General features: G+C 62.5%; 2 protein-coding genes across 2 annotated transcripts; both read left to right on the top strand.

The window, feature by feature from the left end:
• The first annotated feature begins 2,149 nt into the window (after positions 1–2,149).
• Positions 2,150–9,678, top strand: LOC123351989 (sialic acid-binding Ig-like lectin 10). The gene is made up of 8 exons (XM_044991673.1): positions 2,150–2,222; positions 2,619–2,999; positions 3,636–3,929; positions 4,693–4,965; positions 5,414–5,710; positions 7,805–7,904; positions 8,515–8,656; positions 9,538–9,678. Exons 1-8 carry the CDS (start codon positions 2,150–2,152, stop codon positions 9,676–9,678), a joined length of 1,701 nt encoding a protein of 566 aa, XP_044847608.1.
• Positions 9,679–16,327: 6,649 nt separating this feature from the next.
• On the top strand, positions 16,328–19,169 carry LOC123352160 (protein NKG7-like). The gene is made up of 5 exons (XM_044991940.1): positions 16,328–16,370; positions 17,026–17,236; positions 18,182–18,328; positions 18,487–18,621; positions 18,925–19,169. Exons 2-5 carry the CDS (start codon positions 17,062–17,064, stop codon positions 18,957–18,959), a joined length of 492 nt encoding a protein of 163 aa, XP_044847875.1. The 5' UTR covers positions 16,328–16,370; positions 17,026–17,061; the 3' UTR covers positions 18,960–19,169.
• The last annotated feature ends 1,419 nt before the right edge of the window (positions 19,170–20,588 follow it).

Genomic DNA, 20,588 nt, shown 5'->3' with positions numbered 1-20,588 from the left:
CCACATTAAATTGCATTTGCCATTTTGTTGCCCAATCACTTAGTTTCGTGAGATCTTTTTGAAGTTCTTCACAATCTGCTTTGGTCTTAACTATCTTGAGCAGTTTAGTATCATCTGCAAACTTGGCCACCTCACTCTGTCGCCTTATCGGCGCCTAGAGACCATTTCAAGTGGAGGCCCTTTCCCTGTGAATATCTCCTTGTGTGACCCCCGTCCGCTCCCCGGCAGCGTCACACCTGCCCGGTGTCACAACCACACACGCTCTGCCTGGCCTGCGGGGGCAGGGGAGGGGACACTAACATGGACACACACTCACACTCTGGCTCTCCCCTGCTCCATTCCAGCAATGCCGTCCCAAAGATGGGGGTGTGTAGGGGGTGGGAGCCCCTAGGCAGCCCCCCCTGATGCCCCCCCACGGCCTGTGCCAGGGCAGATGTGGGACTTGTGGGGAAGCAGGCGGGGGGTGGGAGCTGCAGCTCACAGATTCAGCTGGGCCCCAGGGCGACAGTGAAGCAATTATTTATAGTTGGCCGGAGCGCAGAAAGGACGGAGAGAAAACGAGGGCAAGAGGAAGCCAGCGAGAGGCAGCTCCGGGGGCGCTGGGATCCGGCCGGACACCGGCCCTGCCCGGTGAGTCCCTGGGGTCTCGGCAATTCCCAGCGCAGCAAGTTGGGGGTGAAGGCGGGGGGTGAAATGGAAGGAAGGGTGGGGTGTGTCGGACAGAACCCCCTCCCCCTCCCAGAGCCAGGGGTAGAACCCAGGAGTCCTGGCTCCCAGCCTCCCTGCGCTAATCCCTAGACCCCACTTCCCCCTCCCAGAGCCAGGGGTAGAACCCAGGAGTCCTGGCTCCCCCTCCCCGGGTTTGCTTTGGCTGAGCCCCTGGAGGGCTGAGCCCCCCGCCATCCCTCCCCTTCGCAGCATCAGCCACCCCGAGCCTGGGGGGGGGGGGGTCGGGCCCAGAGGGGGTAAGGGGAGGCCAAGGGCGGGAGAGTGAAACCGACCAGGAGCCTGTGGCCGGGCCCTGATCCAGGTGTGGGACCCCGCAGCGGGGATGGGGGGACGGGGGGAGGCACGGATGGGATGTGTGGGGATACATGTGGGGGTGTATTGGGATGGATAGATAGAGGGGTGGATGGGGGCTGGAGGAATAGACAGGGTGTGGGGGGGAGGATAGGGAGATGGGGTGGCTGGGGGTGGGAGAGGGCATGGGGATAGATGGGTGGGGGGAGGGAGATGGGGGGCACGGGGGAGGGAGGCCGGAGCTCCCCTGTGCCGGGCCTGGGCAAGCGGCCAGCAACTATGGGGGTGGGGGGGGAACTGCGCTGGGTCATGCGCCTCCGTGTGTGTCTGCTCTGCCCGCGCCCGACTGCTGCTGGCTCCCCTCCCCCCGCCCTGGCCTCAGAGCCAGGGAGAGAACCCAGGAGTCCTGGCTCCCAGCCCGCCCTGCTCTAATCCACTAGACCCCACTCCCCTCCCAGAGCCAGGGAGAGAACCCAGGAGTCCTGGCTCCCAGCCCCCCCTGCTCTAATCCACTAGACCCCACTCCCCTCCCAGAGCCAGGGAGAGAACCCAGGAGTCCTGGCTCCCAGCCCCCCCTGCTCTAATCCACTAGACCCCACTCCCCTCCCAGCGCCAGGGAGAGAACCCAGGAGTCCTGGCTCTATTTTGTGCTCTGCTGCTGCCTCAGTTTCCCTGCTGTAGAAGGGGGGCTGGAGGGGAGTGAGCAGCTCCCTGGGGTGGGGCGGGGCGGGGTCTCTTCTAGGGGAGGAGCTGGGACGGGTGCGGGGCAGGTGACCCCCTGCCCCAGTTTCGCTGCCAGGGTTGGCTCCAGCAACACGAGCTGTGGGTTTTCGTAAGGAAGCCAAAGGGCGTTGGGCTGTGACAGCAAAGGGGGAGCGAGTCCCTGGGGCTCCTGTAGGGGGCACAGCCCAGATCGGGCCCCAGGGTGGAGACTGGCTGGCTCGGGGGGCGGAGAATGGGGCATGGGGCTTTTCCCGTTTAGGGGGGGTGCTGGCCCCGATCCAGGCTAGATCAGTTCCACGTATAACCCATGGCTCTCCCCACCCCCAGAGTTCACAGCTCATCTCGCATCCCGGAGCGGAGAGGGGGAGGGGACGGACCCCTGGGGTCCTAATTCAATCCACCAGACATGGCCGGATCCCCCCAGGCCGGACACACCGTGAGCCTCACGTGGCAGCACCTCCTGCTGGCCCTGCTGGAAGGTAAGTCTCTGCCATCCCTGTTCCCCAGCTGCCCCGCCCCAGAGGTGGCTGCATCTCGGCCCGGGGTGAGCCGTACCTGTGTGGCGTTATGTGCGGCTGTTCCCCAGCTGCCCCGCCCCAGAGGTGGCTGCATCTCGGCCCCAGGTGAGCAGTACCTGTGTGGCGTTATGTGCGGCTGTTCCCCAGCTGCCCCGCCCCAGAGGTGGCTGCATCTCGGCCCCAGGCGAGCCGTACCTGTGTGGCATTATGTGCGGCTGTTCCCCAGCTGCCCTGCCCCAGAGGTGGCTGCATCTCAGCCCCAGGTGAGCCATACCTGTGTGGCGTTATGTGTGGCTGTTCCCCAGCTGCACCGCCCCAGAGGTGGCTGCATCTCAGTGTTACATTCTGTCTTTCCAGCTTTGTGTTACAGCCATGTCTCTGGGTCTTGGAAATCCTCGCTCCCTGGGACCATCCGGGCTCTGAAGGGTTCCTGCGTGGTCATCCCCTGCTCGTTCACCTACCCTGGCTCCCGCGAGTCCCTGGGTGGTCCATTCAGCGTGGTCTGGTACCAGTACCGGAGCCGGGGCTACCCCGAGATCTATAACAGCAAGGGCCCGGCCAGCGTGCTGGCCGAGTACCAGGCCCGGACGCAGCTGCTGGGGGATCCGGAGATGGGGAACTGCACTCTGAGCATAAGCCCCGTGCGGAGCGAGGACGCCATGAGTTACTATGTCTGGATCAACCCCGACTCCGTCAGGCATCGCTTCTACGACGTCACAGTCCGGGTGGAGGTGGCAGGTAACGGGAGACCCCCCCACCTCGTACAGGGCAGCCCCCGGGATACAGCCAAAGGGAGGCTGGCAGCAGAGGGCTCCACCCCAGAGGCGGTCGCATTGCAGGATGCCTGTATACACAACCCCATATCTCAACGCTGGGCAAGGGGCATCGGCGGAGCTGGGGAGGGCTTGTTGCCAGGTGGCTAGTGGGGACCAGAGCAGACACCACATCAAGGGAAAACACAGAGCTCCCCGCACAGCTCCCAGGAGCCCCACTTCCTCCCCCAGCCCTTCCCCCCTCAAACCGCTTCCTCTGTTACCAGCCACTAAAAGCACAGACCTCAGCAACACTCCCTGCTCTAACCACTAGACCCCACTCTCCTCCCAGAGCCAGGGGGAGAACGCAGTCCCTGCACCCCACCCCAGAGGCGGCTGCATCTCAGCACTGGGGAGGGATCCTTGTATAAACAGCTGCCCCACCCCAGAGGCGGCTGCATCTCAGCACTGGGGAGGGATCCTTGTATAAACAGCTGCCCCACCCCAGAGGCGGCTGCATCTTGGCGCCAGGCGAGGAGCCCCTGTGCCCCACCCCAGAGGTGGCTGAGTCTGCGGGTGACTCGCTGCAGACTGTGACGCCCGCCCCGTCTGTCTCCCCCAGACACTCCAGACCCGCTGATGCTGAGCGACCCCGGGGTGCTGATCGAGGGCGACCAAACCACCATCACCTGCTCCATCCGCCACACCTGCCCCTCGGCCCCTCCCAGCCTGGGCTGGAGCCCCCGGGGGGGCAAAGCGGCGACCAGCCAGGAGCGGCTGGCGGGGGGCGGCTGGCGGGCGGAGTCGGAGCTGAGCTACACCCCCTCGTACAAGGACCACGGGCGATACCTGCAGTGCACGGCCACCTTCCCCAACCAGCAGCAGGCGCGCAACGGGCTGCACCTGCAGGTCAAGTGTGAGTGAGAGGGCGCTAGGGGGCGCCGTGCTGCAGGGGGCGGGGGGCGGGGCACTCCCTGGGGGCACCGTGCTGCAGGGGGTGGGGCAGGGGGTCAGTAGGGGGCGCTGTGGTGCTGGGGGCAGGGTGGGGGCTCTCCCATGGCAGGTAAGGCTGACCCCGGTGTCGTAGGGGGCGTTGTGCTGCAGGGGCAGAGTGTCAGTAGGAAGTGGGGTGGGGTCAGGAGGGGGTGCCGTGATGTAGGGGGCGGGGTGGAAGGTCAGCAGGGGGCGCTGTGGTGCAGGGGCAGGGGGCAGAAGGGGGCGCCATGGTGTGGGGGGAAGGGCAGAGGGTCAGTAGAGGGTGCTGTGCTGTAGGGGGCGGGGTGGGTGGGGTCAGTAGGGGGCGCTGTAGTGCAGGGGCAGGGCAGGAGGGGGCACCGTGCTGCAGAGGGTGGGCGGAAGGTCAGCAGGGGGCGCTGTGGGGCAGGGCAGGGGGCTAATGGGGGCGGGGTGGGGTCAGCAGGGGGCGCTGTGGGGCAGGGGCAGGGCAGGGGGCTAATGGGGGCGGGGTGGGGTCAGCAGGGGGCGCTGTGGGGCAGGGGCAGGGCAGGGGGCTAATGGGGGCGGGGTGGGGGCTCTCCCCTCGCGGTGGGGCTGGCCCCAGAGCGGGAGGGGGTGGCACACAGGACTGGTGGGCTGCTCCGGGGGAGGCCGGAGGAGCTCTGGGGTCTCGGGGGGGCTGGTGGGGGCAGGTCCCCCTAATGTGCCGCTCCCCCCCCCAGATCGCCCGCGGGGCGCGGCTGTGGCCGTGGTGGGGCCGGCCCGGCTGAAGGAAGGCGACAACGTCACCCTGCGCTGCACCAGCCAGAGCCACCCCCCGGCCACCACCTACCGCTGGTTCCAGGGGCCGCGCCGGGCCCTGCTGCGGGGGCTGGGCCCGGGCCCCGAGGTGACGCTGCTGGCTGTGGGGCGCCACGCGGGGCCCTACCGCTGCGCCGCCGAGAACGAGATCGGCCTGGGGGAGGACTCGCCCGCCGCAAACCTCGACGTGGAGTGTGAGGGGGCGGCCGGCCGTGGGGCCCTGCCACGGGGCCTCTCCCCTCTAGGGGGCGCTGGACCCAATCCCATCCTGGGACAGGGGATTGGCTGGCTCAGGGGGGTGGGGAATGGGCTACGGGGCCTCTCCCCTCTAGGGGGTGCAGGCCCCGATCCAGCCCCAGCTTGGGGGGCTGGCTCAGGGGGGCGGGGAAGGGGCTACGGGGCCTCTCCCCTCTAGGGGGTGCAGGCCCCGATCCAGCCCCTGCTTGGGGGGCTGGCTCAGGGGGGGCGGGAAATGGGGCACGGGGCTTTTCCCCTTTGGAGGGTGCTGGCCCCGATCAACCCCAAGTCTTGGGTGGCAGGGAATGGGGCACAGGGCCGCTCCCCTCTAGGGGGCGCTGGCTGGCTCCGGGGCGGCTGGGGGATCTGGGCTCGGTGCCCCACGCGTCCCGTGTCCCGTTGCAGACCCGCCGGAGCTGCTGCCGCGGGGGAACTGCACGGTGCGGGGCCGCGGGCCCGGGGGAGCCGCCACGTGTCACTGCGCGGCCGAGGGGAACCCCCCGCCCCGCCTCGAGTGGCGCCTGCCCAACCGCACCCTCCCCGGGCACTTCGAGGGCCCCGAGCTGCGAGCGACCTCGGGGGCGCGGGGCCCGGCCGTGAGCGGGGAGCTGCGGGGCCCGGCCGGGGCCCTGGCCAACGTGTCCTGCGCTGCCACCAACGCCCACGGGCAGAGCCAGGCCGCGCTGCCCGTGGTGCCCGCAGGTACCGGGGACTGGCGGGGGCTGGGCAGGGGGGTGCCCCGGTACCACAACTGCGCACGGCCCTGCCCCGACCCGGGTATCGGCCGCATGTAGGGTCGCCAGGCGGAGTTCCCCCGAAGCTGCGCGGCCCCGCGCCCCCAGCCAGAGCCCCCTGCACCCCCTGCACCCCACCCCTCTGCCCCAGCTCTGAGCCCCTCAGCCCCACCCCCGCCGCATGAATATGGCGGTGACGTGGCACAGGGCCGTGGCACACGTCCCCTCCAGATTGGGGCACGTGACAAATTTCATTGGGCCCACGGCTGGGAGGAGTGAGCGGGAGCCCGTCCCGCCGACCATCCCGGGCTGGCTGGAGTCTCCCGGAATCGGGCTCCATCTCCCGGCGGCTGCTGCAGCCAAACCAGGAGATCTCGGGCGCTGACGGTCCGGCGGCGCGGGGGGCTAAGGGCTGCCTGCCTGCCCTGGCCCCGCGCTGCTCCCGGAAACGGCCCCCTGGCCGGGGTGCGTCTCTGCGCACTGCCCCCTCACCGAGTGCCGACTCCGCAGCTCCCATTGGCCGGGAGCTGCAGCCAATGGGAGCTGCGGGGGCGGCGCTAGTGGGCACGGGCAGCGCGTGGAGCTCACCCTCCCCCACGGGGCTGCAGGGACGTGCCGGCCGCTTCGGGGAGCGGTGCAGAGCCAGGGCAAGCAGGGAGCCTGCCTTAGCCCCGCCGTGCCGCCGTCTGGGAGCCGCCCGAGGGACGCGCATCCCGGCCGAAGCCCATCCCCCCCTCCTTCCCTCCTTCCTGCACCCTGACCCTTCCCCGGCCCTGAGCCCCCTCCTGCACCCCAAATCCCTCCCAGAGCCTGCACCCCTCCCCCCTCCTGCACCCTGACCCCTTCCCCACCCCTCCTGCACCCAAACTCCCTCCCAGAGCCCACACCCCTCACCCCTCCTGCACCCTGACCCCTTCCCCGGCCCTGAGCCCCCTCCTGCAGCCCAAATCCCTTCCAGAACCCACACCCCTCACCCCTCCCGCACCCTGACCCTTCCCCACCCCTCCTGCACCCCAAATCCCTCCCAGAGCCCGCACCCCTCACCCCTCCTGCACCCTGACCCCTTCCCCACCCCTCCTGCACCCCAAATCCCTCCCACACCCCTCACCCCTCCCGCACCCTGACCCCTTCCCCGGCCCTCCTGCACCAAACTCCCTTCCAGAGCCCACACCCCTCATCCTCTGCCACACCCTGACCCCTTCCCCGGCCCTGAGCCCCCTCCTGCACCCCAAATCCCTCCCAGAGCCCACACCCCTCCCCCGCTCCTGCACCCTGACCCCTTCCCCACCCCTCCTGCACCAAACTCCCTCCCAGAGCCCACACCCCTCACCCCTCCCGCACCCCATCCCCTCCCCAGCCCGGTGAAAGTGAGTGAGGGTGGGGGAGAGCGAGTGACAAAGGGAGGAGGGAAGGAGTGAGTGGGGCGGGACCTCAGAGGAGGGGCAGGGCAGGGGCGGGGCCTCAGGAAGAGGCGGGGCCGGGGGCAGGGCAGAGGGGTTTGGGTTTGTGTGATTAGACGGATGGCAGCCCTGGCTACATGTCTGGGGTGCTGGGCGTGGGGCTCCCTGGTACCCTAATTACTCCTATATACACCCTGAGCCGGGTATCTGCCGCATGTCTGGGTAGCTCGGGGGGCTGGGCATAGGGTGGCCTGCTGCTGTCATTACTCACATACACTCCCATGTCTGGTATTACCCTAGTTACTCTCTTACACAGGTTTGGCCCTAGTATAAAGCTGCCATTTCTTTACTATAGCCTGAGCGTGGGTGTGGGGTTACCGTATATACTCACACCCAAATATAAGCCACCCCAGGGCCAGGGTAACCTGGGACCCGTTGAGTTGGTGGTGCACCCTTCCCATATTTGCTTATATGTTCGCACCATGAGTTCAAGCTGCCTGCCTAATTTAGCTCAGGTGAGGGGCCGATAGCACCCTCCCACCCATGCATGGACATGCTGTTACTGTAATTACCCACATATAGATGCTGCGCCCCCTTAATGCACAGCTTGACACCATTAATCCCACTGCTAACACCAGCTGTGTGTGTCTGTCTCTCTGCAGGGGACGATAATTTGCTGCTCATGGTCTCCAGCGGAGTCATCGGCGGCGTTCTGCTCCTCTCGGTGCTGGCGATCGTGGTCTACAAGGTAGCCAGAGCCAGGTGAGGGCACCAGGCCATGGGCCTGGAGGTCTGGTGGCTTAGCCACAAAGGTGCTGCATGGGCAGCAGACCCCCACTCAGCGCCGGGGGGCATGGCAGCAGGCACAGAACGGGAAGGGGCATGAGTGGAGGGCAGATATAGAGAGGCCCAGGGAACTGAACCGGGAGGATTGAGCAGGGTGGATTCATTAGGACATAGGGAGACACCTGTGAAAAGCAGGCAAGTAAGCGGGGATTGGGCAGAACCTGGCTCGTCTCCTGTGGTATGAGGCTCCTGTAAGAAATAATTAACCTGTGGGACTCACTGCAACTAGATATTTAGCAGGGTTAGCCCGTGGGACTCCCTGTCACTGGGGATTAGCACGGTTAACTGACAGGGCTTCCTTGCCACTGGATCATTGCCGGGTTAACCCGTGGGACTCCCTGTCACTAGATATGATCAGCGTTAACCCAGAGGAATCCCAGTCACTAAATACTGGAAGGCTTAACCCACGGGACTCCCTGCCACTGCGGAGTAGGTGTGTTAACCCCTGGGACTGGCTGCTGCAGGGTGGGCTCGTCGGCAGCTCCAGGGCTGCGGGAACCAGGCTGAAGCCTGTTCTCCCCTGCAGGAAAAACGAAGACGAGGGTCCCTCGATCTACGACAACGAAGGCAACGGGGAGCAGAGGCCGTCCCTCAAGGGGGGGAAGCCGAGCAGGGCGAAGAAAGACGAGCAGTTCAACCTCTACAGCAAGGCAAAGGCGGGGGGAGAGGTGGGCAAGGCCAGGGCCACACGCTCCCCCCGCCGTCATCCTGGGCTAAGCTGGGAGGGGCCTGGTTGTTCCCTGGATGGGAGACCTGCAGGGTGGGGGCTCTCCCCTGGCAGTCAGAGCTGGTCCCGATGTCCCAGCCTGGCACTAGGGGGCGCTGTGCTGCAGGGAGCAGGGTGGAGGCTCTCCCCTGGCAGTCAGGGCTGATCCCAATGCCCCAGCAGGGCACTAGGGGGCGCTGTGCTGCAAGGGGCCAGGTGGGGGCTCTCCCCTGGCAGTCAGGGCTGGCCCCGGTGCCCCAGGGCAGCACTAGGGGGCGCTGTGCTGCAGGGGGTGGGGGCTCTCCCCTGGCAGTCAGGGCTGGCCCCGGTGCCCCAGCATGGCACTAGGGGGCGCTGTGCTGCAGGGGGCGGGGGCTGTCCCCTGGCAGTCAGGGCTGGCCCCGGTGCCCCAGGGTGGCACTAGGGGGCGCTGTGCTGCAGTTATTAGCACTGAGGCATTGGTCAGCGCACCCGAGTGCCGAGTAACCAGACGTCTCTGCTGTTTGTCAGACTGAGGCGGGTAGGATGTGGATCCCGGCGTCCTGGCCAGATTCCCAGATAGTTAATTGTATTTGCCTCCCTAAAATCCATTCTGTCACCATAGAAACATTAATCTTTGTTTCCTGCCCCCGGCTGCATCTCGGCACTGGGCGAGCTGTCCCTATGCGGCGTTGTGTGCAGCTGTTCCCCAGCTGCTCCGCCCCAGAGGTGGCTGCATCTCGGCGCCGGGCGAGCCGTAGCCATGCAGCATTGTGTTTGGCTGTTCCCCAGCCGCTCCGCCCCAGAGGTGGCTGCATCTCGGCGACCTCTGGGTGAGTCAGTTCTTCCTCTTTGCATCCTCAGGAGCTGGGCATTGACGACTACGAGGCCATGGAGAGAGTGGAAGACTATGAGAATTTAGCAGCAGGAGGAGCTGGACATTATGGGAATGTTGGCACTTGGCAGCCGCATGTGCTGTCTGAGCAGATCTACTCCAACGTCTAACCCTAGAGCAGGAGCGGACGGGCCGAAAATGCTTCTAAATATCTCTTCTATTTAAACAAGCGCTTGTATAGCTAGGAGTAATAATAGCTAGAGCCGTGGGGGTGAGCGGTGGGACGGCTGGTGATGACATGGTGGGGGCAGTGGGATATGCCTAGACCCAACCCGTGTCAGGGACTGAGGTAATCAGTCGAGTCACTGGGAGGAATATGATGCTAGAGGTGTGATATAGAGAGGGGGAAAGTGGTGTCAGCGGTGGGATTTAGCTAGTGTGAACTGGTGCTAGAAGTGGGATCGCTGGAAAACTAACCAAACCACCCATACCTGCCCATAGCCATCTGCCCCCTCCAGAGACGGTTTAGTCACCACGTGTACCTGTAAAAGACCCCACGCGCCCACCAGCCCCGGGCCACATGCCAGCTTCCCTGGGCATACGCTGATGTCCACATAACCATGCCCCCCGACCCCCTGAGATGGCCAATCAGATTTGGTACCCCTGGATGACATAACACTAAACACCCAATGGGGTGACACCCCTAGTATCAGCTGGTCCCTGTGCTAGGTCCCATTAACCCCCTGGGGGCTGGAGCGGAGTGAAACGCATGTAGGATCGTGCAAGGTTAAGAACAGAGGATTTTTCCACCTACTCCGATTTCCTAAGGGTTAAAAAAATCCCCCTAAAATCCTGGAAGGGGAGAATCTCAGGGTCTTGAAAGGTTCAAAGACCCCATAAGGGCAAGGTGTAGGGGGTGGCTTGATACCCTGTAGATCGTGAAGGAACCGATCACATCTGCCACCGGGTGCAATTTTACTACTGGGTTTAATAGTGTTACCCCCTGGAACTCCCGGCCACTGGATATTAGTTAATCCCTGCAAATCACACTTCTAGAGCTTTGAAAGGCGATATTTCACCCCACTGTTCGTTTCTAACTCTGAGATCCACCCCGGCTGCTTTGCCCCAAACCGTGGTGGGTTTTACTGGAAGATTTTCAAAATATACGTCTCTATTTTTGTACTTTCAATGCGTCCACGGTGGTTTGATTATATGATAATACTGAGGTTAACGTGCAGGACTCTGCCACTGGGTGTTAGCAGGGTTAACCCCTGGAACTCCCTGACACTGGCTATTAACAGCGTTAACCTGTGGGACTCCCTGCATTTTGCTCTTAGTGGATTAGCCTGCAGGACTGCCTGCCCCGGGGAATTAGTGGGTTTATCTCGGGGGTGGGGTGGCATATCAGTGTTAACCCAGGAAACTCACTGCTGCAGGGTGATTATTATAGTTAAATTACATGCAAATCTCATGAGGGGCTGGGGAATGGGACATGTGGGGGGCACTGGCTCTGCTCCGGCCCCAGGGCGGGGAACTGGCTGGCTCAGGGGGGCAGGGAATGGGGGAGCGTAGGCTGTGGAATTGGACCTAACAATGGGGCAGACCCATTGGGTGGAGATGGGGGCGGGGGGTGGGATGCAATGGGACCTTCCCTGCTCCCCGCCCCCCGGGAGCTCACATGGCGCTGCCCCAGAACAAGAGGCGCTGTGTGGGCCTGGGATGGGAGGGGGCGGCACAGAGAGCAGGTGTCGCGGGGAGCTGCTGAGCCTGGGGGAGAGGCTAATAGGAACCCGGCCGCCCTGGCCTGTGCTGGTCCCTCCCAGCCCCGCTCTGGGCCGCACCCCCTCGTAACTCCACACTGGGGGAGGTCGTGTGTCTGCCCCCCCCGCCCGCCCCGCCATGGAGATGAGCCGTCGTCCCCCGGGCTGGGCCAGGGGCTGAGGGACGAGCGATGGCCGGAGGGCTGGGCCTGCCCAGTGGGGTCCGAGCCTTTCCCGGGGGCTGGCTGGCTGGAGGGTGGCGTGGGCCGGCCTTGGCATGGTTAGCCCTGGGGGCAGCCATCTGCTGCAGCCAGACCCCCGCTCTGCCCTCCTCCTAGGCGCCTCTACCAGCCCGGGCCACCGTCCTGCTGTCCCTGCAGGCCTGGACACAGGCCCCGTCCCTCGCTCTACCCACCCCTCCGCCCCTCCGCCCCTCCCTCCCTCCATCCATCCATCCCTCCATCCCTCGCTCTACCCGCCCCTCCCTCCCTCCCTCCAACCTCCATCCATCCATCCATCCATCCCTCCATCCCTCGCTCTACCCACCCCTCCCTCCCTCCATCCATCCATCCATCCCTCGCTCTACCCACCCCTCCCTCCCTCCCTCCAACCTCCATCCCTCGCTCTACCCGCCCCTCCGCCCCTCCCTCCCTCCCTCCCTCCAACCAATCCATCCCTCGCTCTTCCCGCCCCTCCGCCCATCCGTCCTCCCATCCCTCCCTCCATCCATCCCTCCCTCGCTCTACCCGCCCCTCCGCCCCTCCCTCCCTCCCTCCCTCCAACCATCCATCCCTCGCTCTACCCGCCCCTCCGCCCCTCCCTCCATCCATCCCTCCCTCCAACCTCCATCCCTCGCTCTACCCACCCCTCCCTCCAACCATCCATCCATCCCTCCCTCCAACCAATCCATCCCTCGCTCTACCCGCCCCTCCGCCCCTCCCTCCACCCATCCCTCCCTCCCTCCCTCCAACCAATCCATCCCTCCCTTACACACCCGTCCATCTACCCCTCCATCCACCCATCCATCCTTCCTCCAACCAATCCATCCCCCACTCTACACACCCCTCCATCCACCCATCCCTCCCTCCCTCCATCTACCCTCCAACCAATCCATCCCTCCATCCCTCCCTTACACACCCCTCCATCTACCCCTCCATCCAATCCATCTCCCTAAACCTTCCTCTCTCCACCCCTCTCCACCCCCCCTCCATCTACCCCTCCATCCATCCACCCATCCATCCTTCCCTCCCTCCAGCCCCCTACACACCCCTCCCTCCCCAGACAAACCCCTCATCCCACTGTTCACCCCCTACACATTCATCCATCCCCCCCCCCAACAGCGTTTAAAAGAGAATGGGATAAATTCATGGAAGTTAAGTCCATGTGTCCAGTTTTGGGCCCCACACTACAAGAAGGATGTGGATAAATTGGAGAGAGTCCAGCGGAGGGCAACAAAAATGCTTAGGGGGCTGGAGCACATGACTTATGAGGAGAGGCTGAGGGAACTGGGATTGTTTAGCCTGCAGAAGAGAAGAATGAGGGGGGATTTGATAGCTGCTTTCAACTACCTGAAAGGGGGTTCCAAAGAGGATGGATCTAGACTGTTCTCAGTGGTAGAAGATGACAGAACAAGGAGTAATGGTCTCAAGTTGCAGAGGTGGAGGTTTAGGTTGGACATTAGGAAAAACTTTTTCACTAGGAGGGTGGTGAAGCACTGGAATGGGTTACCTAGGGAGGTGGTGGAATCTCCTTCCTTAGGCACTGCATTTAGCCGTATGGAGTGGAAATCCATCAACCTCATGAAGAAACTTGCACAAATACAGACAGATATCATCTTCCTTTCCAAATGCAAACGGATGGACATCATACCTAATGGACTAAAGGTAAAAAATCCACTACTATCTACATACTACACAGACCACAGTGAGAGATTATGCCATACTCTATCGAAGAAACTGAGGAACCACCTGATCAGCATCCTATGCAGCAAACAGGAAAACATCAAAAAAGAGCTCTCCAACCTGGAGACTCTCATCAATAACCAAACTTCCATACAAACGGACTTCACTAAAATAAGACAGGAGATCTACATTACTCACTTCACCTCTCTACAAAGGAAAAAGGACTGTAAGCTGTCTAAACTCCTACCTGCCACATGGGGCCACAACCGTGGTACCCCTAACCCACCCAGCAATATCGTCAATCTATCCAACCACACACTGAGCCCAGAAGAACAGTCTGTCCTATCTCGGGGACTCTCTGCCCTGCCACCCCCACCAACATGATACAGTTCTGCGGCGATCTGGAAGCCTACTTTCGCCGTCTCCGACTCAAAGAATTCTTTCAGGACAACACTGAACAGCGCACGGATACACAGTTACCCTCCCACCAGCAGCACAAGAAGAAGAACTCCACATGGACTCCTCCTGAGGGTCGAAATGACAGTCTGGACCTATACATTGAATGCTTCCGCCGACGTGCACAGGCAGAAATTGTGGAAAAACAACATCGCTTGCCTCACAACCTAAGTCGTGCAGAACGCAATGCCATCCACAGCCTCAGAAACCATCCTGACATTATAATCAAAGAGGCTGATAAAGGAGGTGCTGTTGTCATCATGAACAGGTCTGACTACCAAAAGGAGGCCGCCAGACAACTCTCCAATACTAAATTTTACAGGCTACTTCCCTCAGATCCCACTGAGGAATACACTAAGAAACTGCACCATCTACTCAGGACACTCCCTACACTAACACCAGAACAAATCAACATACCCTTAGAACCCCGACCAGGGTTATTCTATCTACTACCCAAGATCCACAAACCCGGAAATCCTGGACGCCCCATCATCTCGGGCATTGGAACTCTCACTGAAGGACTGTCTGGATATGTAGACTCTCTACTCAGACCCTATGCTACCAGCACTCCCAGCTATCTCCGTGACACCACTGATTTCCTGAGGAAACTACAATGCATTGGTGACCTTCCAGAAAACACCATCCTGGCCACCATGGATGTAGAGGCTCTCTACACCAACATCCCACACACTGATGGAATACAAGCTGTCAGGAACAGTATCCCTGATGATGCCACAGCACACCTGGTTGCTGAGCTCTGTGGCTTTATCCTCACACACAACTATTTCAAATTTGCTGACAATATATATCTCCAGATCAGTGGCACTGCTATGGGCACCCGCATGGCCCCACAATATGCCAATATTTTTATGGCCGACCTGGAACAACGCTTCCTCAGCTCCCGTCCACTCACGCCCCTTCTCTACCTACGCTACATTGATGACATCTTCATCATCTGGACCCATGGGAAGGAGACTCTGGAAAAATTCCACCACGATTTCAACAGCTTCCACCCCTCCATCAACCTCAGCCTGGACCAATCTACACGGGAGGTCCACTTCCTAGACACCACGGTGCAAATAAGTGATGGTCACATCAACACCACCCTATACCGAAAACCTACCGACCGCTATGCCTACCTTCATGCCTCCAGCTTCCATCCCGGGCACACCACAAGATCCATTGTCTACAGCCAAGCACTGAGGTACAACCGTATCTGCTCTAACCCCGCAGACAGAGACCAACACCTAGAAAATCTCCACCAAGCATTCTCAAGACTACAGTACCCACACGAGGAAATAAGGAAACAGATCAACAGAGCCAGACGTGTACCCAGAAGCCTCCTACTGGAAGACAAACCCAAGAAAGAAACCAACAGGACTCCACTGGCCATCACATACAGTCCCCAGCTCAAACCCCTCCAACGCATCATCAGGGATCTACAACCCATCCTGGACAATGATCCCACACTTTCACAGGCCTTGGGTGGCAGACCAGTCCTCGCCCACAGACAACCTGCCAACCTGAAACATATTCTCACCAGCAACTGCACACCGCACCATAGTAACTCTAGCTCAGGAACCAATCCATGCAACAAACCTCAATGCCAACTCTGCCCACATATCTACACCAGCAACACCATCACAGGACCAAACCAGATCAGCCACAACATCACCGGTTCATTCACCTGCACTTCCACCAATGTAATATACACCATCATATGCCAGCAATGCCCCTCTGGTATGTACATCGGCCAAACTGGACAGTCTCTAAGGAAAAGGATAAATGGACACAAATCAGACATTAGGAATGGCAATATACAAAAACCTGTAGGAGAACACTTCAACCTCCCTGGCCACACAATAGCAGATCTTAAGGTGGCCATCCTGCAGCAAAAAAACTTTAGGACCAGACTTCAAAGAGAAACTGCTGAGCTCCAGTTCATCTGCAAATTTGACACCATCAGCTCAGGATTAAACAAAGACTGTGAATGGCTTGCCAACTACAGAACCAGTTTCTCCTCCCTTGGTTTTCACACCTCAACTGCTAGAACAGGGCCTCATCCTCCCTGATTGATCTAAGCTCGTTATCTCTAGCTTGCTTCTTGCTTGCTTATATATACCTGCCCCTGGAAATTTCCACCACTTGCATCCGACGAAGTGGGTATTCACCCACGACAGCTCATGCTGCAAAACGTCTGTTAGTCTATAAGGTGCCACAGGATTCTTTGCTGCTTTTACAGAACCAGACTAACACGGCTACCCCTCTGATACTCCTTCCTTAGAGGTTTTTAAGGTCAGGCTTGACAAAGCCCTGGCTGGGATGATTTAGTTGGGTTTGGTCCTGCTTTGAGCAGGGGGTTGGACTAGATACCTCCTGAGGTCCCTTCCCACCCTGAGATTCTATGATTCTATGAAATGGCTGGTAGCCAGGCTGGGTGGTGTCCCTGGCCTCTGTTCGGCAGAGGGTGGGGATGGATGGCAGGAGCGAGATCACTTGATCATCGCCTGTTGGGTTCACTCCCTCTGGGGCACCTGGCATTGGCCACTGTCGGCCGACAGGACACGGGGCTGGATGGACCCAGTCTGGCCCTTTGTATGTTCCTACGTTCTCCCCACACTCCCTCCATCCCCCTCCCCCCCCATCCCGGGAGCTGCCCGGCGGGGGCTGGGCTGGGGTCTCCCCAGGCTGGGGGCGGGGGGAAGGTTCCATGGCAGTTGGCGACGCAGAGAGGCTGGTGTCTGGGTAAGGGGCCCCCAGCCCCCCCGTCCCTTCGTCTTTGTCCCTCTCCACCTCCCCCACCTCTCCCACCCCTCCTCCCCATCCCCACAGTTACCCTCCCCCACCCCTCCATGCCCACACCTACCCCTCCCCCACCCCTCCACCCCACCTCTCCCACCCCTCCACCCCATCCCCACAGTTACCCTCCCCCACCCCTCCATGCCCACACCTACCCCTCCCCCACCCCTCCACCCCACCTCCCCCACCCCTCCTCCCCATCCCCACAGTTACCCTCCCCCACCCCTCCATGCCCACACCTACCCCTCCCCCACCCCTCCACCCCACCTCTCCCACCCCTCCACCCCATCCCCACAGTTACCCCTTCCCCCACCCCTCCATGCCCACACCTACCCCTTCCCCCTCCCCTCCACGCCACCTCTCCCACCCCTCGAGCCCTGCTCGCCCACCCCTCCTCCCCATCCCCACAGTTACCCCTTCCCCACCTCCCCCACCCCTCCACCCCATCCCCACAGTTACCCCTTCCCCACCCCCATCCCTCCTCCCCATCCCCCCGACCCCCCCCACCCCAGCTCGGGAGCTGCCTGAGGCCCTGCCCAGGGCTCTGGCTCAGCCCTGCTGCTCTGGGCCGCGGTTGCCTCTGACTCATTCCCCCCCCCAGGTGCTTCCCGGATCCCAGCGCTGCCCCCCCCCCGCGATGGCGTCTCCCCGGATCCTCAGCACCGTCCTCGACCTGCTCAGCCTCCTGCTCCTCCTGGCCGCCCTGGGCGCCGACCACTGGCTGGTGGCCAACAGCCGCCTCGTCACGTCCTATTCGGGGCTGTGGAAAGTCTGCGTCAATTCGGGGTGTTGGATGTTTGCTTCAGTGCCAGGTGGGGGCAGCCCGGCTCCGCCAGGAAACCCCCTGCTGCAGCCGCTCCCTTGACAGGGGCCAGGACACCTGGGTTCTGGCCCTGGTTCTGGGAGGGGAGTGGGGCCTATGGGTTAGAGCAGAGGGGGCTGGGAGCCAGGACTCCTGGGTTCTGTCTCTGGGAGGGGAGAGGGGTCTAGTGGTTAGAGCAGGGTGGGGGGAGCCAGGACTCCTGGGTTCTGGCTCTGGGAGGGGAGAGGGGTCTAGTGGTTAGAGCAGGGTGGGGGGACCAGGACTCCTGGGTTCTGGCTCTGGGAGGGGAGAGGGGTCTAGTGGTTAGAGCGGGGGGGGGGGGCTGGGAGCCAGGACTCCTGGGTTCTGGCTCTGGGAGGGGAGAGGGGTCTAGTGGTTAGAGCGGGGGTGCTGGGAGCCAGGACTCCTGGGTTCTGGCTCTGGGAGGGGAGAGGGTCTAGTGTTTAGAGCAGAGGGTCTGGGAGCCAGGACTCCTGGGTTCTGTCTCTGGGAGGGGAGAGGAGTCTAGTGGTTAGAGCAGGGTGGGGGGAGCCAGGACTCCTGGGTTCTGGCTCTGGGAGGGGAGAGGGGTCTAGTGGTTAGAGCGGGCGGGGGCTTGGAGCCAGGACTCCTGGGTTCTGGCTCTGGGAGGGGAGAGGGGTCTAGTGGTTATAGCGGGGGTGCTGGGAGCCAGGACTCCTGGGTTCTGGCTCTGGGAGGGGAGAGGGTCTAGTGGTTAGAGCAGGTGGGGGGAGCCAGGACCCCTGGGTTCTGGCTCTGGGAGGGGAGAGGGGTCTAGTGGTTAGAGCAGGGGGGGCTGAGAGCCAGGACTCCTGGGTTCTGGCTCTGGGAGGGGAGAGGGGTCTAGTGGTTAGAGCAGGGTGGGGGGAGCCAGGACTCCTGGGTTCTATTTTAGTTTGCTGCATTTAGCCCCTGGTCTCTCTTGGTTCCTCAGGTTACATTGAGGCCACCAGGGCTTTCCTGTTCCTGGCCATGATCGCCGGGTTTCTCTCCTTCTTCGCCCTCATCGCTTCGTTCTTCCGCTCCCACCTCGGCCCCGTGTCCCTGAGCCTGGTCTCTGCCGTGGGCAGCTTCAGCGCAGGTACCGCCCCCTCGGGGCCTCCTCCCCCGGCTACTCCCAGCCCCCCAAACCGTGCAGCCCCCATCCAGGGACCCTGCCCTGGGCTCTGCGGCTCCCCCTGGTGCTGGGACTGAGCGTGGGCCGCGCTGAGGGGTGTCCGTGCTGTTCCCTTTCCCCAGGGCTCTGTGCCATGATCGCGCTGGCCGTGTACACAGGGGAGTTCGCTGGGGCCGTGAATGTCCCGCCAGGCCAAGTCACCTTCGGCTGGTCCTTCGGCCTCGGCTGGGCCTCCTTCCCCCTCTTCCTCCTCACTGGTGAGTGCAACATCGGGGAGTGTTGAAAGGCAGCTGCCTCTGGGGTGGGGCGCGGGGGCTGGTTATACAGGGACCCTTCGCCCGGTGCTGAGATGCAGCCACCTCTGGGGTGGGGTGGGGCTGGTTATACAGGGACCCTTTGCCAGGCGCTGAGATGCAGCAGCTCTGGGGTGGGACATGGGAGCTGGTTATACAGGGACCCCTCGCCCGGTGCTGAGATGCAGCCACCTCAGGGGTGGGATGCCGTGTATCAGTAGATGATGCTCCCACTGCTGCACTGAGCCCATTTCTCTTCTCTCCCAGGTGTGGTGACGCTTCGCACCCTGAGAGCCTCCTAGAACCGAGTGTGGGGTCTGCGCTGCCCCCGTAGGGGTCGGACGGAGCCTGCGGTGTCCTGGGACTGATTCCCCCAACAGCCCGGAGCAGAGAGCAGTGTGTGTGTGTGTGTGTGTGTGTGTGTGTGTGTCACCTGGGATCCCACAGACCCGTGATCCCCCCACCCCAAGCCCCCCTTTCTGTTCCCTTCCTTTCCCCACAGCTGCTGCCAGACCCACATGGAGATTAAAGGGCCTGTTTTCAGAGCCTCCTGTCTAGTGACTTACCCATCCGTCTCCGAGGGGGAATATCGAAGACAGCCAGGACTCCTGGGTTCTCTCCCTGGCTCTGGGAGGGGCGTGGGGTCTAGTGGGATAGAGCTGGGGGAGAGGGCTGGGGGGAATCAGGACTCCTGGGTTCTCTCCCTGGCTCTGGGAGGGGTGTGGGGTCTAGTGGGTTAGAGCTGGGGGAGGGGGCTGGGGGGAATCAGGACTCCTGGGTTCTCTCCCTGGCTCTGGGAGGGGAGTGGGGGCTGGTGGGTTAGAGCACCTGGGTTCTCTCCCTGGCTCTGGGAGGGGAGTGGGGTCTAGTGGGTTAGAGCTGGGGGAGGGGGCTGGGGGGAATCAGGACTCCTGGGTTCTCTCCCTGGCTCTGGGAGGGGAGTGGGGGCTGGTGGGTTAGAGCAGGGGGGGCTGGGAGCCAGGACTCCTGGGTTCTCTCCCTGGCTCTGGGAGGGGAGTGGGGTCTAGTGGTTACAGCAAAGGGTTGGGTCTGGGAGCCAGGACTCCTGGGTTCCACCCTCGCGTTGGCTCTTTGCTAAGCATGGGTGGAGCTGGCTGGTGCTTCGAAGGGAGACCCCCGGGAGAGCAGGGCTCTGACCCAGGAGGGCACGGCCGTGCAGGGGCAGGGGGACGGGACCCCACCTGCAGGGCAGGTACAGGAGGCACCCTCGGGGGTGGGGGTAGCCCTGAAGCCGCAGCCTGGTTGGATCCGCATTAACCCTTCGAGGGGGGACCTGCTGCAGAGACCGGGGGAGGGGATCCCCTCAGCCCTGTGGTACGTGTGGGGCGGGGTGGAGGGCTGGGATTGAGAAGGTTACATGACCCAGACTCCCCAGCGCAGCCCTGACTGTCTGGGGAACGCGGCCGGCTGGCCGTCCTGCCCCCGTCCGTCCCCCCGTCCCCACACACCCCGTGAGAAATGAAGGGGGGGAGCTCCCTTTGATGGACACCCAGCCAGCCGGTGGCTGTCAAATCCCCCTCGGTGGCACTTCTCGAGTTGCTCTGCCTGTCAGGGGTTAAAAGGCCCCCCAGGTAAAGAAAAGGGAGTGGCCCCCTGGCCAAGGGAGCCAATGGGGAGGCCGGAAGTTTTGAAAATTGGGCGTGGCACCCCCTATTGCCCCTGGGTTACCCAGGATCCCCCCCCGTTAGCCCCTACCCCCTGCACCCCCCATCCCGTGCCCATGTGGGGAAACTGACCTGGCTGCAGAGAGCAGCTGGCATTGCTCCTCGCTCCCCCGCAGCACCCCTAGGGGGTGCGGAGGAATGTTTGGGGGTAAGCACGGCTCCTCCCCCCATGTTCCTCCACTAGGGAGAAATCTGGGTGGATTTCCCCCCCCACCAGCCAGGAGCAGTTTCAGGCACCGCCAGTTC

This window comes from Mauremys mutica, chromosome 17 (assembly GCF_020497125.1).
Source record: "Mauremys mutica isolate MM-2020 ecotype Southern chromosome 17, ASM2049712v1, whole genome shotgun sequence".
NCBI classification, from domain to species: Eukaryota; Metazoa; Chordata; order Testudines; family Geoemydidae; genus Mauremys; species Mauremys mutica.
The sequence above is the reverse complement of the archived record's forward strand: the minus strand, read 5'-3'. Positions and strand labels throughout refer to the sequence as shown.